The sequence below is a fragment of the Oryctolagus cuniculus genome, chromosome 2 (assembly GCF_964237555.1).
Source record: "Oryctolagus cuniculus chromosome 2, mOryCun1.1, whole genome shotgun sequence".
In the NCBI taxonomy this organism is placed as follows: domain Eukaryota; kingdom Metazoa; phylum Chordata; class Mammalia; order Lagomorpha; family Leporidae; genus Oryctolagus; species Oryctolagus cuniculus.
The window spans coordinates 73,268,461-73,283,320 of NC_091433.1; the positions used below are offsets into that span (position 1 = coordinate 73,268,461).

General features: G+C 39.3%; 1 protein-coding gene across 4 annotated transcripts in view; it reads right to left on the reverse strand.

Moving 5' to 3' along the window:
- ZDHHC2 (zinc finger DHHC-type palmitoyltransferase 2) overlaps nt 1-14,860 on the reverse strand; it is a 91,056-nt gene that overhangs the window by 19,122 nt on the left and 57,074 nt on the right. For all 4 annotated transcript variants that reach the window (XM_051842605.2, XM_051842603.2, XM_051842604.2 and 1 more), the window contains one exon: nt 698-767. In XM_051842605.2, the coding sequence (XP_051698565.1) occupies nt 698-767 (70 nt within the window). The remainder of the gene's footprint in view (nt 1-697; nt 768-14,860) is intronic.

Here is a 14,860-nt window from a genome sequence, read left to right on the forward strand (position 1 = left end):
CAACTAAGTTATCTTTATAAAGATAAAAACTCTCATAAAAGAAGTGGAGTATTTGCTCAATTGAACTAGCTGAAGTCAGAACTGCTAAAAACCATGTACATAAGAGTGAATCTGGGCCAGCGCCACAGCTCAACAGGCTAATCCTCCGCCTGCGGCACCGGCAAACCAGGTTCTAGTCCTGCTCGGGGTGCCGGATTCCGTCCCGGTTGCCCCTCTTCCAGGCCAGCCCTCTGCTATGGCCTGGGAGTGCAGTGGAGGATGGCCCAAGTCCTTGGGCCCTGCGCCCCATGGGAGACCAGTAGAAGCAACTGGCTCCTGGCTTCGGATCAGTGCGATGCACCAGTTGCAGTGCGCCGGCCGCGGTGGCCATTGGAAGGTGAACCAACGGCAAAAGGAAGACCTTTCTCTCTGTCTCTCTCTCTCTCTCACTGTCTACTCTGCCTGTCAAAATAAATAAATAAATAGATAAATAAATAAATAAATAGTGAATCTGGGGAGAAAGGGACAATGGATTGTGGCCCTAAGCCACACTGCTATTAATTAATTAAAGTGGTTGTATCAATTATATTCCCAAAGAAAGCCTAGAGAAGCACATTTAAATAGAAAAGAAGATCATCTGGAAAACAGAGAGAAAGAAACTTAACAAGGGAAAGCCCACTATCACACAGGCATTTTAGAAGTAAAAAGGTGTCCTTACTTATCGCAGACAGAACAGTGATGGCAGCGATCTGGTTTTATAAGTTGGCATCTGTCACAGTAGCGGATGGCTAGGAACAGAAAGCTCCACTCAGTCTTGGATTTAATAATGAGTTGAATATACTGAATTTAAATTTGGTAAAAATAAGATATATGACTCAGTTGAAATACAAAAGTGGGATGACTGTTTGCAGCCTCAGTTCTCTGGAGAAACTGCCCATGAAGAAAATCTGGAGCAATTTTTTCTAAGGTGTTCTCAACTGTCAATAGTTACAATAAGGCTGTCAAAAGGTACACATGTGTCCATTTCTATCCAAGTAAACAATTTCTTCTTCAATCAAATCTTTATTTCCTGTACCCTGCCATGGTGACTAGGTTACAATCAAGAAACACACTTTAGAAATTTATAAATAAAACCTACTAGTTGCTTAAACTAAGATAGGTCTCACATTTCAACTGAGTGACACACAAGTCCAGAAGTACTGGAATAATACTTCCAATAGAAAAATGTGAATTCTTTTTTTGTCCCCAGAAACCTTTTATTTAAGGTATAAAACTTCACATATTTCATAAATACAACTTCAGGAACATAGTGATCTTCCCCCCTACCTGTCCTCCCACCCACACTCCCATACTTCTCCCTCATCCCTCTCCTAGTCTCATTCTTATTTTCCAGTAAGATCTATTTACAATTAACTTTACACACATAAGATTAACTCTTTATTAAGTAAAGATTTCAACAAATAGTATGAAAAAAACTGTTCCACAGTTGAGACAAGGGCTGTTAAAAATCATCACATCTCAAAGTGTCAATTTCACTTCTATAGATTACATTTCAGGTGAACTATTAGTTACCACGCTTCAGGTAGAACATATGGTATTTGTCCTTTTGAACTGGCTTATTTCACTAAGTATGATGTTTTCCAGTTTCATCTATTTTGCTGCAAATGACAGGATTTCATTAAGTTCTTTATCCAGTCTTCACTTAAAGGACACCTGGGTTGATTCCATATCTTAGCTATTGTGAATTGGGCTGTAATAAACATGGGAGTACAGATAACTCTTTCATATTTTGATTTCATTTCCCTTGGGTGAACTCCCTGGAGTGGGAAGATTGGGTCATATGGTAGGTCTATATTCAGATTTCTGAGGTATCTCCATACCCTCTGCCACACTGGTTTTACCAGTTTACATTTCCACCAGCAGTGGATTAGGGTACTTTTTCCCCACATCCTCACCACCATTTGTTGTTTGTTGATTTCTGTATGAAAGCCATTCTAATTGGGTTGAGGTGAAAGCTCATTGTAGTTTTGATTTGCATTTCCCTTTAGGCTAGGGATCCTGAGGATTTTTTCATGTGTCTGCAGGCCATTTGGATTTCCTCTTTTGAAAATGTCTGTTTAAGTCCTTTGCCCTTTTCATAACTGGGTTGTTTGTTTTGTTGTTGTTGAGTTTATTGAGCTTTGTATATATTCTGGATATTAATCTTTATCAGTTGCGTAGTTTATAAATATTTTCGCCTATTCTGTCAGTTGCCTCTTTTCTGAGTGTTTCTTTTTTTATTTTTGCAACAATATTTATTTACTTTTTTTTTACCATTTATTTAATGAATATAAATTTCCAAAGTACAACTTATGGATTACAATGGCTTCCCCCACATAACTTCCCTCCCACCTGCAAACCTCCCCTTTCCCGCTCCCTCTCCCCTTCCATTCACATCAAGATTCATTTTCAATTTTCTTTATATACAGAAGATCAGTTTAGTATATATTAAGTAAAGATTTCAACAGTTTGCACCCACATAGAAACACAAAGTTAAAAATACTGTTTGAGTACTAGTTATAGCATTAAATTACAATGTACAGCACATTAAGTTCAGAGATCCTACATAAGGAGTAAGTGCACAGCGACTCCTGTTGTTGACTTAACAAATTGACACTCTTGTTTATGGAATCAGTAATCTCCCTAGCTCCAGTCATGAGTTGCCAAGGCTAAGGCTATGGAAGCCTTTTGAGTTCACCAACTCTGATCATATTTAGACAAGGTCATAGTCAAAATGGAAGTTCTCTCCTCCCTTCAGAGAAAGGAACCTCCTTCTTTAATGACCTATTCTTTCCACTGGGATCTCACTCACAGAGATCTTTCATTTAGGTTTTTTTTTTTTTTTTGACAGAGTGTCTTGGCTTTCCATGCCTAAAATACTCTCATGGGCTTTTCAGCCAGATCCGAATGCCTTAAGGGCTGATTCTGAGGCCAGAGTGCTGTTTAGGGCATCCGTCATTCTATGAGTCTGCTGTGTATCCCGCTTCCCATGTTGGATTGTTCTCTCCATTTTTTGTTATATCGGTTAGTATTTTCAGACACTAGTCTTGTTTATGTGATCCCTTTGACTCTTAGTCCAATCGTTATGATCAATTGTGAACAGAAATTGATCACTTAGACTAGTGAGATGGCATTGGTACATGCCACCTTGATGGGATTGAATTGGAATCCCCTGGTATGTTTCTAACTTTACCGTTTGGGGCAAGTCAGCTTGAGCATGTCCCAAATTGTACATCTCTTCCCTCTCTTATTCCCACTCTTATAATTAACAGGGATCACTTTTCAGTTAACTTTCAACACTTAAGAATAACTGTATTAATTACAGAATTCAACCAATAGTATTAAGCAGAACAAACAAAAAAATACTAGGAGGGATAAAGTATTAAGTTGTTTATCAACAGTCAGGGCAATTGCTGATCAAGTCACCGTTTCTCACAGTGTCCATTTCACTTCAACAGGTTTCCTTTTTGGTGTTCGGTAAGTTGTCACAGATCAGGGAGAACATATGATATTTGTCCCTCTGGGACTGGCTTATTTCATTCAGCATAATGTTTTCCAGATTACTGCATTTTGTTGCAAATGACCAGATTTCATTGTTTTTTACTGCTGTATAGTATTCTGTAGAGTACATATCCCATAATTTCTTTATCCAGTCTACTGTTGATGAGCATTTAGGTTGGTTCCAGGTCTTAACTACCGTGAATTGAGCTGCAATAAACATTAAGGTGCAGACTGCTTTTTTGTTTGCCAATTTAATTTCGTTTGGGTAAATTCCAAGGAGTGGGATAGCTGGGTTGTATGCTAGGGTTATATTCAGGTTTCTGAGGAATCTCCAGACTGACTTCCATAGTGGCTTGACCAGTTTACATTCCCACCAACAGTGGGTTAGTGTCCCTTTTTCCCCACATCCTCACCAGCATCTGTTGTTGGTAGAATTCTGAATGTGAGCCATTCTCACCAGGGTGAGGTGAAACCTCATTGTGGTTTTATTTGCATTTCCCTGATTGCTAGCGACCTTGAACATTTTTTCATGTGCCTGTTGGCCATTTGGATTTCCTCTTTTGAAAAATGTCTATTGAGGTCCTTGGCTCATCTTTTAAGTGGGTTGTTTGTTTTGTTGTTGTAGAGTTTCTTGATCTCTTTGTAGATCCTTTATCTGTAGCATATTTTGCAAATTTTTCCCATTCTGTCGGTTGCCTCTTCACTCACCTGTTTCTTTTGCAGTACAGAAACTTCTCAATTTGATGCAATCGCAATTGTTAATTTTGGCTTTGACTACCTGCGCCTCTAGGGTCTTTTCCAGGAAGTCTTTGCCTGTGCCAATATCTTGAAGGGTTTCTCCAATGTTCTCTAATAATTTGATGGTGTTGGGTTGTAGATTTAGGTCTTTAATCCATGTTGAGTGGATTTTTGTGTAAGGTGTAAGGTAAGGGTCTTGCTTCATGCTTCTGCACGTGGAAATCCAATTTTCCCAGCACAATTTATTGAATAGACTGTCCTTACTCCAGGGATTGGTTTTAGATCCTTGATCAAATATAAGTTGGCTGTAGATGTTTGGGTTGATTTCTGGTGTTTCTACTCTGTTCCTTTGGTCTATCCATCTGTTTGTGTACCAGTAACATGCTGTTTTGATTACAACTGCCCTGTAGTATGTCCTAAAATCTGGTATTGTGATGCCTCCAGCTTTGTTTTTGTTGTACAAGATTGCTTTAGCTATTCGAGGTCTCCTGTGTCTCCATATGAATTTCAGCATTTTTTCTAGATCTGAGAAGAATGTCTTTGGTATCTTGATTGGTATCGCATTGAATCTGTAAATTGCTTTTGGGAGAATGAACATTTTGATGATGTTGACTCTTCCAATCCATGAGCATGGAAGATTTTTCCATTTTTTGGTATCCCCTTCTATTTCTTTCTTTAAGGTTTTGTAATTTTCATCGTAGAGATCTTTAACGTCCTTGGTTAAGTTTATTCCAAGGTATTTGATTGTTTTTATAGCTATTGTGAATGGGATTGATCTTAGCAGTTCTTTCTCAGCCATGGCATTGCTTGTGTATACAAAGGCTGTTGATTTTTTGTGAACTGATTTTATATCCTGCTACTTTGCCCAACTCTTCTATGAGTTCCAATAGTCTCTTAGTAGAGTTCTTTGGGTCCCCTAAATAAAGAATCATATAGTCTGCAAAGAGGGATAGTTTGAGTTCTTCCTTCCCAATTTGTATCCCTTTCATTTCTTTTTCTGGCCTGATGGCTCTGGCTAAAACTTCCAGAGCTATATTGAATAGCAGTTGTGAGAGTGGGCATCCCTGTCTGGTACCAGATCTCAGTGGAAATGCTTCCAGCTTTTCCCCATTCAATAGGATGCTGGCCGTGGTTTTTCATAAATTGCTTTGATTGTATTGCGGAATGTTCCTTCTATACCCAATTTGCTTAGAGTTTTCATTGTGAAAGGGTGTTGAATTTTATCGAATGCTTTCTCTGCTTCTATTGAGGTAATCATATGGTTTTTCTCCTGCAGTTTGTTACTGTGGTGTATCACATTGATTGATTTGCAAATACTGAACCACCCCTGCATACCAAGGATAAATCCCACTTGGTATGGGTGGATGATTTTTCTGATGTGTTGTTGTATTCTATTGGCAAGAATTTTATTGAGGATTTTTGCATCTATGTTCATCAGGGATATTGGTCTATAATTTTCTTTCAGTGCTGCATCTTTCTCTGGATTAGGGATTAAGGTGATGCTGGCTTCATAGAAAGAATTTGGGAGGATTCCCTCTTCTTCGATTGTTCTGAATAGTTTGAGAAGAATGGAGTTAGTTCTTCTTTAAATGTCTGGTAGAATTCAGCAGTGAATCCATCTGATCCTGGGCTTTTTTTTGTTGGGAGGGCCTTTATTACTGTTTCAATTTCTTTCTCAGTTATGGGTCTATTTAGGTTTTCTATGTCTTCATGATTCAATTTAGGTAAATTGCATGTGTCCAGGAATCTATCCATTTCTGATAGATTTCCCTGTTTGCTGCCATACAACTCTTTGTAGTAATTTCTGATGATTCTTTTTATTTCTGTGGTGTCTGTTGTTACGTTTCCTTTTTCATCTCTGATTTTATTGATTTGGGTCTTCTGTCTTCTTTTTTTAGGTAGTGGAGCCAATGGTGTGTCAATTTTATTCATTTTCTCAAAAAATCAACTCTTCGCTTGGCTGATTTTTTGTAATGTTTTTTTGGATTCAATCCTGTTGATTTCTTCTCTGATTTTAGCTATTTCTCTTCTCCTACTAGATTTGGGTCTGGTTTGCTGCAGTTTTTCTAGATCATTGAGATGCATTAAAAGCTCATTTATTTGGTGCCTTTCCAATTTTTTGATGTGGGCACCTATTGATATAAACTTTCCTCTCAACACTACTTTTGCTGTATCCCATAAGTTTTGATATGTTGTGTTATTATCCTCATTTACTTCCAGAAAGTTTTTGATTTCTCTTTTGATTTCTTCTATGACTCAGTGTTCATTCAGGAGCATGTTGTTCAGTCTCCATGTGTTTGCATACTCTCTAGGGATTCCTGAGTTGCTAATTTACACCTTCATTCCTCTGTGGTCTGAGAAGCTGCATCGTATGATTCCAATTCTTTTGAATTTGCTGAGACTTGCTTTATGGCCTAGTATGTGATCAATCCTAGAGAAGGTTCCATGCACTGCTGAGAAGAATGTAAAGTCTTTATATGTAGGATTGAAAGTTCTGTAGATATCTGTTAGATCCATTTGGGCAATAGTGTCGATTAAATCTGCTGTTTCCTTGTTGATCTTCTGTCTGGTTGATCTGTCTGTTTCTGAGAGTGGAGTATTGAAGTGTCCCAGTACTACTGTATTGGAATCTAAGTCTCCCTTTAAGTCCCTTAACATACCTTTTAAATAAACCGGTGCCCTGTAATTAGGTGCATATACATTTATAATAGTTACATCTTCCTGTTGAATTGAACCCTTAATCATTATATAGTGCCCCTCTTTGTCTCTCTCAACAGTTTTTGTGTTAAAGTTTATCTTGTCTGATATTAATATGGCTACACCTGCTTTTTTCATTTCTGTTGGCATGGAATATCTTTTTCCAACCTTTCACTTTCAGTCGGCATGCATCTTGTTGGAAAGATGTGTTTCTTGTAAGCAGCAAATAGATGGGTTTTGTTCCTTAATCCATTCAGCCAGTCTGTGCCTTTTAACTGGAGAGTTGAGTCCATTAACGTTCAATGTGACTAATGATAAGTAGTGACTTTGCCCTGCCATTTTCCCAAAGATATTTTCTAGTATATACTTTGAGCTTCCTATGATCTTTTACTGGTATGTTTTCTTCCTTTACCTTCTTTCATATTGATGGTCATGTTTCTGTGTTTCTGTGTGTAGTACATCTTTAAGCATCTTTTGCAGGGCTGGATGAGTGGCGACAAACTCTTTCAATTTCTGTTTCCTATGAAAGGTATTTCACCTTCATTTACAAATGAGAGCTTTGCAGGATATAATATTTTGGGCTGGCAGTTTTTCTCTCTTAGTACCTGGGCTGTATCTCACCATTCCCTCCTAGCCTGTAGGGTTTCTGATGAGAAGTATGCTGTGAGTCTGATTGGAGATCCTCTGAGAGTAATCTGACGTTTCTCTCTTGCACATTTTAGGATCTTTTCTTTGTGTTTCACTGTGGTGAGTTTGATTACAACGTGTGGTGGTGAGGATCTCTTTTGGTTATGTTTATTAGGGGTTCTATGAGCTTCCTGTACTAGGATATCTCTGTCCTACTCCAAACCTGGGAAATTTTCTGCTAGTATCTCACTAATAAGGCCTTCTAATCCTTTCTACCTCTCCATGCCTTAAGGAAGTCCTAGAACCCGATTGTTGGTTTTTTTAATAGTATCCTGTAGATTCCCAACAATATTTTTCAGATTTCTAATTTCCTCTTCTTTTCTTTGGTTTGACTGTATACTTTCCTGTTCTCTGTCTTCCAAGTCTGATATTCTCTCTTCTGTTTCACTCATTCTGTTTTTGTTTTTGTTTTTTTTTTTTTTACAAGCAGAGTTGTCAGTGAGAGAGAGAGAGAGACAGAGAGAAAGGTCTTCCTTTTGCCATTGGTTCACCCTCCAATGGCCACCACGGCCAGCGCACTGTGGCCAGTGCACCGCGCTGATCCGAAGGCAGGAGCCAGGTACTTCTCCTGGTCTCCCATGGCGTGCAGGGCCCAAGTACTTGGGCCATCCTCCACTGCACTCCCTGGCCACAGCAGAGAGCTGGCCTGGAAGAGGGGCAACTGGTACAGAATCTGGTGCCCCGACCGGGACTAGAACCCGGTGTGCCGGCGCCACAGGTGGAGGATTAGCCTAGTGAGCTGTGGCACCGGCCACTCATTCTGTTTTTAAGGCTCTCTAATGTGTTTGTCATTTGATCTATTGAATTCTTCATTTCATTATGATTTCTTGTCACTATCACAGTTTCATGTTCTACTAGTTGCTTCATTTCATTTTGATTCCTCCTTAATATTTCATTTTCACAGTAGAGATTTTCTATCCTGTCCAGTAAGGATTTCTGTAGTTCAAGAATTTGTTTTTGAGAACTTCTTAATGTTCTTATCAATCTTTTGAGATCTGTTTCTTGCATTTCTTCTATCTCATCATCTTCATAATCTTGAATTGGGGTGTCTTGTTCATTTGGGGGCGTCATAGTGTCTTCCTTGCTTTTGTTACCTCGGTTTCTGTGTTTGTTGTTTGGCATTGTGGAGATATTCTTTGGTTTCTTTGCTGTAGTGGTTTTTCTCCTTATACTATGACTCTAGATTAAGTGGACTGTCTGCTTTTAATGGATCCTTAGAGGCTGTGATGGGTGTGGCCAGAGAGCTCTGTTTGGTTCTTCAAGGTTAAGGGTGTGCCAAAGGTGACTCACCCAGGTTGTTCCCTCTCTCGCTCTGGCTCACTCTCTCTCTCTCTCTCTCTCTTTTTTTTTTTTTGACTTAGAAGGGAAGTAATTACACACAGCTGAGTGGAATTGAGGGTAGTTGATGTATGAAATCTGGCCCCTGTGGGTATTAGTCTGCTCTACCCCAAGGATGACACAAATGATCTATGCAGCCCTCAGTGTGGTCTCCAATTTCTCCACAGTCTCTCACCTGGTTGCCAAGTTACCAAGTTTGTGTACTCGGTGAGTTCTCTCGCCCCCCCCCCCCTCAGATTTTCACAGTCTCAGTTCATTAGCTCCACACTTTCACTAGGTTCTAAACTCCAGCTATTTCTCCCCACCAGAGTAAGGTTTTTCTGCTTGGCTGATGGCAGGCACCACTTTACGTATGTACAAAATGGCACCTGCTCTTTGTCTTGCTTGGCTTTGTAAAGTGAGTGGAGAGAGAGGCTCGTGTCCGTGCCAGTTCCCCTTATTTATTCGTTTTTTTTCTCTCCTCCAGTCAGCCTGGTGAACTTTCCCCAGTGGGGCTTCAAGCCTCGTTTCCTCTAGGCTCTTTCTGCCTTTCCCTGCCAATGACTAGGGTTACCGAGGTTTTTGTCTCACCTCCCCTTCCAGCACTGGCGCGCAGACTCCGCGGCTTGGCTTCTGTACCTTGGCTTCCGTGCTGCGGGTGTCCTTGCTCTCCCCGTAGGTCCTCCGTGTCACATCCACTAGATCCGGAAGAGTTTCCTCTGCAATTTTTTCCCAAGCCTTTGCCTGAGACTACAGTAACTCCACTTTTATTAAACTATCTTTTCCCAGACTATCAGTGTGCACCCTCACTATTCCGCCATCTTGGCTCCGCCTCCCTTCTGAGTGTTTCTTTTGCAGTGCAGAAGCTTCTCAATTTGATGTACTCCCATTTGTCAATTTTGGCTTTGATTACTGGTGCCTCTGGAGTCTTTTCCAAGAATTTTTGTCTTTGCCAATGTCTTGCAGGGTTTGCCCAATGCTCTCTAACAATTTTATGTTATCAGATCATAGAATTAGGTCTTTGATCAATTATGAGTAAATTTTTATGTAAAGCATAAGGTAAGGGTCTTGCTTCATACCTCTGTTTTTTAGCTGATTTTCTGTCTGGTTGATCTGTCCATTGCTGAAAGTGGGGTATTGTCCTCCATTACTATTGTATTGGAGTCTAAGTCTCCCTTTAGATCCATTAACATTTGTTTTAAATAGCCAGATGCCCTGTAATTAGATGTATATACTTTTATTATAGTCACATCTTGTTGAATGAACCCCTTAATCATTACATAGTGCCCTTCTTTGTCTCTTTTAACAGTCTTTGTGTTAAAGTCTATTTTGTCTGATATTAGGATGGCTGTACCAGCTCTTTTTTGGTTTCTGTTAGCATGGATTATCTTTTTCCATCCTTCTACTTTGTCTGCGTGTATCTTTGTTGGTGAGATGTGTTTCTTGTGGGCCATCTTCAGCCATCTGTATCTTTTAACTAGAGAGTTGAGGTCATTTACATTCAAGGTAACTATTGATAAGTAATGACTTTCCCCTGTCATTTTTCACATAAATATTCCTACTGTTTACTTTGGATTTCCTCTATACTTTTACTGGGTGATTCTGCGTTTACCTTTTTTCACAGTGATGAACGTGTTCCTGTGTTTCTGTGTGTAGCACATCCCTAAGCATCTTCTCTAAGGCTGTTTGAGTGGTGACAAATTCTTTGAATTTCTGTTTGTTATGGAAGGTATTAATTTCACTTTCATTCATAAATGAAAGCTTTGCAGGATACAGTATTCTGGTTTGACAGATTTTTCTCTTAAGACTTGGAATATATCTTGCCATTCTCTCCTAGCCTGTAGGGTTTCTTATGAGAAGTCAGCAGTTAGTCTAATTGGAGAGCCTCTGAAAGTAATCCAGTGTTTTTCTTGTGCATATTTTAGAATCTTTTCTTTATGTTTTACTGTGGAGAGTTGGACTACAATGTGTCGTAGTGAGGATCTTTTCCGGACTTGCCTATCAGGATTCTATGTGCTTCCTGTACTTGGACCTTCCTTTCTTTCTTCAAATTAGGGATGTCTTCTGTAATTATTTCACTAAAAAGACCTTCTAGTCCAATCTTTGTTTCCATGTCTTCCTAAGACCTGTATGTTGGGTCACTTGATAGTATCCCATAAATCTCCAACAGTATTTGTTTTTTAATTTCTTCTTTCATGCTGTTCCATGACATCCTTTCATGCTCTTTGTCAGTGTCACTTATAATAACACAGTTTTCACACAACAGCTTGAAAGTCACTTATTTGGGGAACTCTTCCTTGATACTCTTTTGAAGTCAAATTCCTTGATTAGGAGCTCTTGTAGGCCCACATTTCCAGAGATTTGTCTTCTAACTCAGATATTTTTCTTCTACCACACCAAGTCTGTTGTTAAGGCTTTCCACCACGTTTTTATTTGATCTACTGAATTCTTCATTTCCAGAATTTTATTCTGGTTTCTCTTTAAAATCTCAATTTCATGTTAAAAATTTTCATTCATGTCATGTATGGATTTGCTTCTGAATACTTCTAAGTAATCCTATAATCAATTTTTTAAATTCCATTTCTGGCATTTCTTCAATCTCTTCATCTTCACTTTCTAGTACTGAAGTGCTGTGTTGCTTTAGGGGCATCATGTTATCTTTCTTGAATTGCTGCATTTATTGTTAGGCATTTGTGGAGCTTTTTGCTGACCTGTTCCCCCTGTGATATCTTTTATCTTTGGACTAGGTCTCTGTGGCTTAGTCAAGTGTCTACTCTTTTAGTGGATACCCAGAGGCACGTGTTGGGTGTGGCCTGGGAGCTCTGTTCAGTGTTCCAGGGTGAGGGGAATATCCAAGGTGACATCCAAGCTGAGCATGTTGAATATCTCTCTCTCTCTCTCTCTCTCTCTCTCTCTCTCTCATCAGAGGAAAGGCCTGTTGATGTAGCCTCACGCTTACCTCCTCTCCTCCAAGGAGAACAATGCCTGGGCGCTGGCCCCAGTGGATACAATATTCATCTGCACTGCCACAAGAACCACACAAAGGAGCCATGCAGTCCTCAGTGTGAGCAGGGATCCCACAGCAACGACCCTCACCAGGAAAACAGTGAGAACTGAGCATGTGGAGCCACCCACAGAGACTGCCCAAAGACATAGCCGCACCCACCTTTGAGCCCTCCCACACAGCCACAGTGTTTTCATAGTCCTGGCAGACAAGGGTTCCACAGTCACGAGAACCCACCCCCCTGTCAGTTGTCCCAGCCAGACTCAAGTTCCAGCTTGTGTGGATACAAGCTGGTGCAACTGTTACATATGTCCAAAATGGCGCTTGCCCTCTCTCAGTTAGTTACAGGACACCAGTGCTAGGTGATCAGGGAGAGAGAAACATGGACCCAGCTTTTTCCTATAGGCTGGCACACTGTCCCCAACAGGGCTCCAAGCCAGGCTCTTCTCACAGCTTTACTGCCAGTGGTTTGGGCTGCTGCAGTCTGGTCTCGCTTCATTCTCCAAAGCTAGTGCTGAGGAGAATGCTGAGAATTCTCCAAGGCTAGCTTCTGGGGTTCTGTGTTGTGTGCATCCACAACCTCCACGTAGATCCACAGTGTCCCTAATTTGCATAGAGTTTCCTCTGCGGTTTTCTCCCTAACTCTTCCCTAAGATTGTACTCTACCTTTTATTTTTTTTAAACTTTCTTTTAGACTGGAGCCTTAAGTTCCCTCTCTACTCTACCATCTTGGAATCCTCATTGTGAATTCTTACAACTAATTAATTTAAAGTGCTGCAGAATTGTTTATATTATTTGCAACAAATCATTATGAATGCTGTATTAGCTAATCTCATAATCCTCGAAAAAGGGACAGCTGGAATAGACTGAGACTAAAATGAGTTCTTTTTAAACAACAGGCCTGTATGGAGTTGTTTTCAACATGAAAATAGGTTTTAATTATTTGTTGCCACTTCCTCTTGCAGAAATCGCAGATATGAACAGCAATGGCTGCTTATTTCCTGAATGAAGGAGCCTCCCGGGCACATTCCATCTGAAGCTCCAAGGTACCATGGTCCATGCCAAGTGTTAGTCTAAGGCAGTGCTGTTCAGAACAAGTGAGCTATGGGTGTACTTCTAAATTCTCTTCTGGTATATTAAAAGAAGTCAAATGAAACAGGAAAAGATAATGTTTAATGACATATCTTACACTGCTTCATGTATCCAAAATAGCATTCAATATATAATCATTATAAAATATTAATGCCACATTTTACCTTATTTTGTCATACAAGGTCTTTGAGTCCCATTATATATTTCACATGTACATCCTCATTTTAAGTGCTCAGCAGCTATGACAGGCTAGTGACTGCCTTTAATGGGCAACATGAGTTTGGTCACAAAAATACCCAGGTGAGTTTCTGTGGGGAATGCTAGATTCTCTCTGCATGCTGATTATCTCTATTTTATGGAAATCCGAACAATTTAGAAACAGTTTTTTTCATAGTTTTTCATAAACAAACTTTTTAAAATAAAAAACACAAGTGCCATATTATGTTCAATTAAAATCATCCCACTGCAATTTAAAAGGAATGATTTGAATATCATTTTAAAACTTCCAGCAGTCACTCGGATCTGGCTGAAAAGCCCATGAGAGTATTTCAGGCATGGAAAGCCAAGACACTCTGGCAAAAAGATCTCTGTGAGTGAGATCCCAGTGGAAAGAACAGGTCTTCAAAGAGGGAGGTGCCTTTCTCTGAAGGGAGGAGAGAACCTCCACTTTGACTATGACCGTGTCTAAACAAGATAAGAGTCGGAGAACTCAAGGGGCTTCCATAGCCTTGGAAACTCATAACTGGTGCATAGGGAGATTACTGATGCCATAAACAGGAGTGTCAATTGGTAAAGTCAACAACAGGAGTCACTGTGCACTTACTCCTCATGTAGGATCTCTGTCCTTAACGTGCTGTACACTGAGGCTTAATGCTATAACGAGTACTCAAACAGTATATTTCACTTTGTGTTTCTATGGGGGTGCAAACGACTGAAATCTTTACTTAATGTACACTAAACTGATCTTCTGTAAAAAAAAAAAAAAAAAAAAAAAGAAAGAAAGAAATTATCAATTCCCAACTTGACTCTCACTGGGATTAAACATGACAATAGGTCTGATCTGATTTCATCATTATTAAAAAAAAAATCATCTATTATTTTTCACTTTATGTTTCTGTGTGGGAGCAAACTGTTGAAATACTTACTTAAGGTATACTAAGCTGATCTTCTGTATATTAAGATAATCGAAAATGAATCTTGATGTGAATGGAAGGGGAGAGGGAGTGGGAAAGGGGAGGGTTGTGGGTGGGAGGGACGGTATGGGGGGGGAAGCCATTGTAACACATGAGTCGTACTCATTAAATAAAAGATTAAAAAAAAAAAAAAACTTCCAGCAGTCAAGGTAGAATTTTATTTTAATTGTCATTTTTGGATCTCTTGAGAATTTATTCATATTACTTACATAATTTAAAATTGTTTTGAGAAACAGTAGATAAGCACTAGTCTAGGAATAAAACTAGGTTTTTGTACTCTGTAGTGTCACTAGCTTTGGAAAATGAGGCAGTAACTTATTCTTAGCAGGCTTAAATTTCCTCAATATTTGTTTAGGCTTACAGGGTAAATAATATAAATATACATAAGTACTTCTCTTTCTGGGATAGAACCAGTGGTACAATATGAAATCAAGATGCCATCTGATTACTAGAAGAGCAACAACAAACAAGATAAAAATCGTTTGTGAGACTTAGATTCAATTAGGATTCTAGAGTTAGAATTAAATATAAATAATATTAAATACTAATAAGAGTTTGCATTCTTTTTCATGCTAAGTCATTGAAACCAGTTGTGTAGTTTACACTTAAAGCA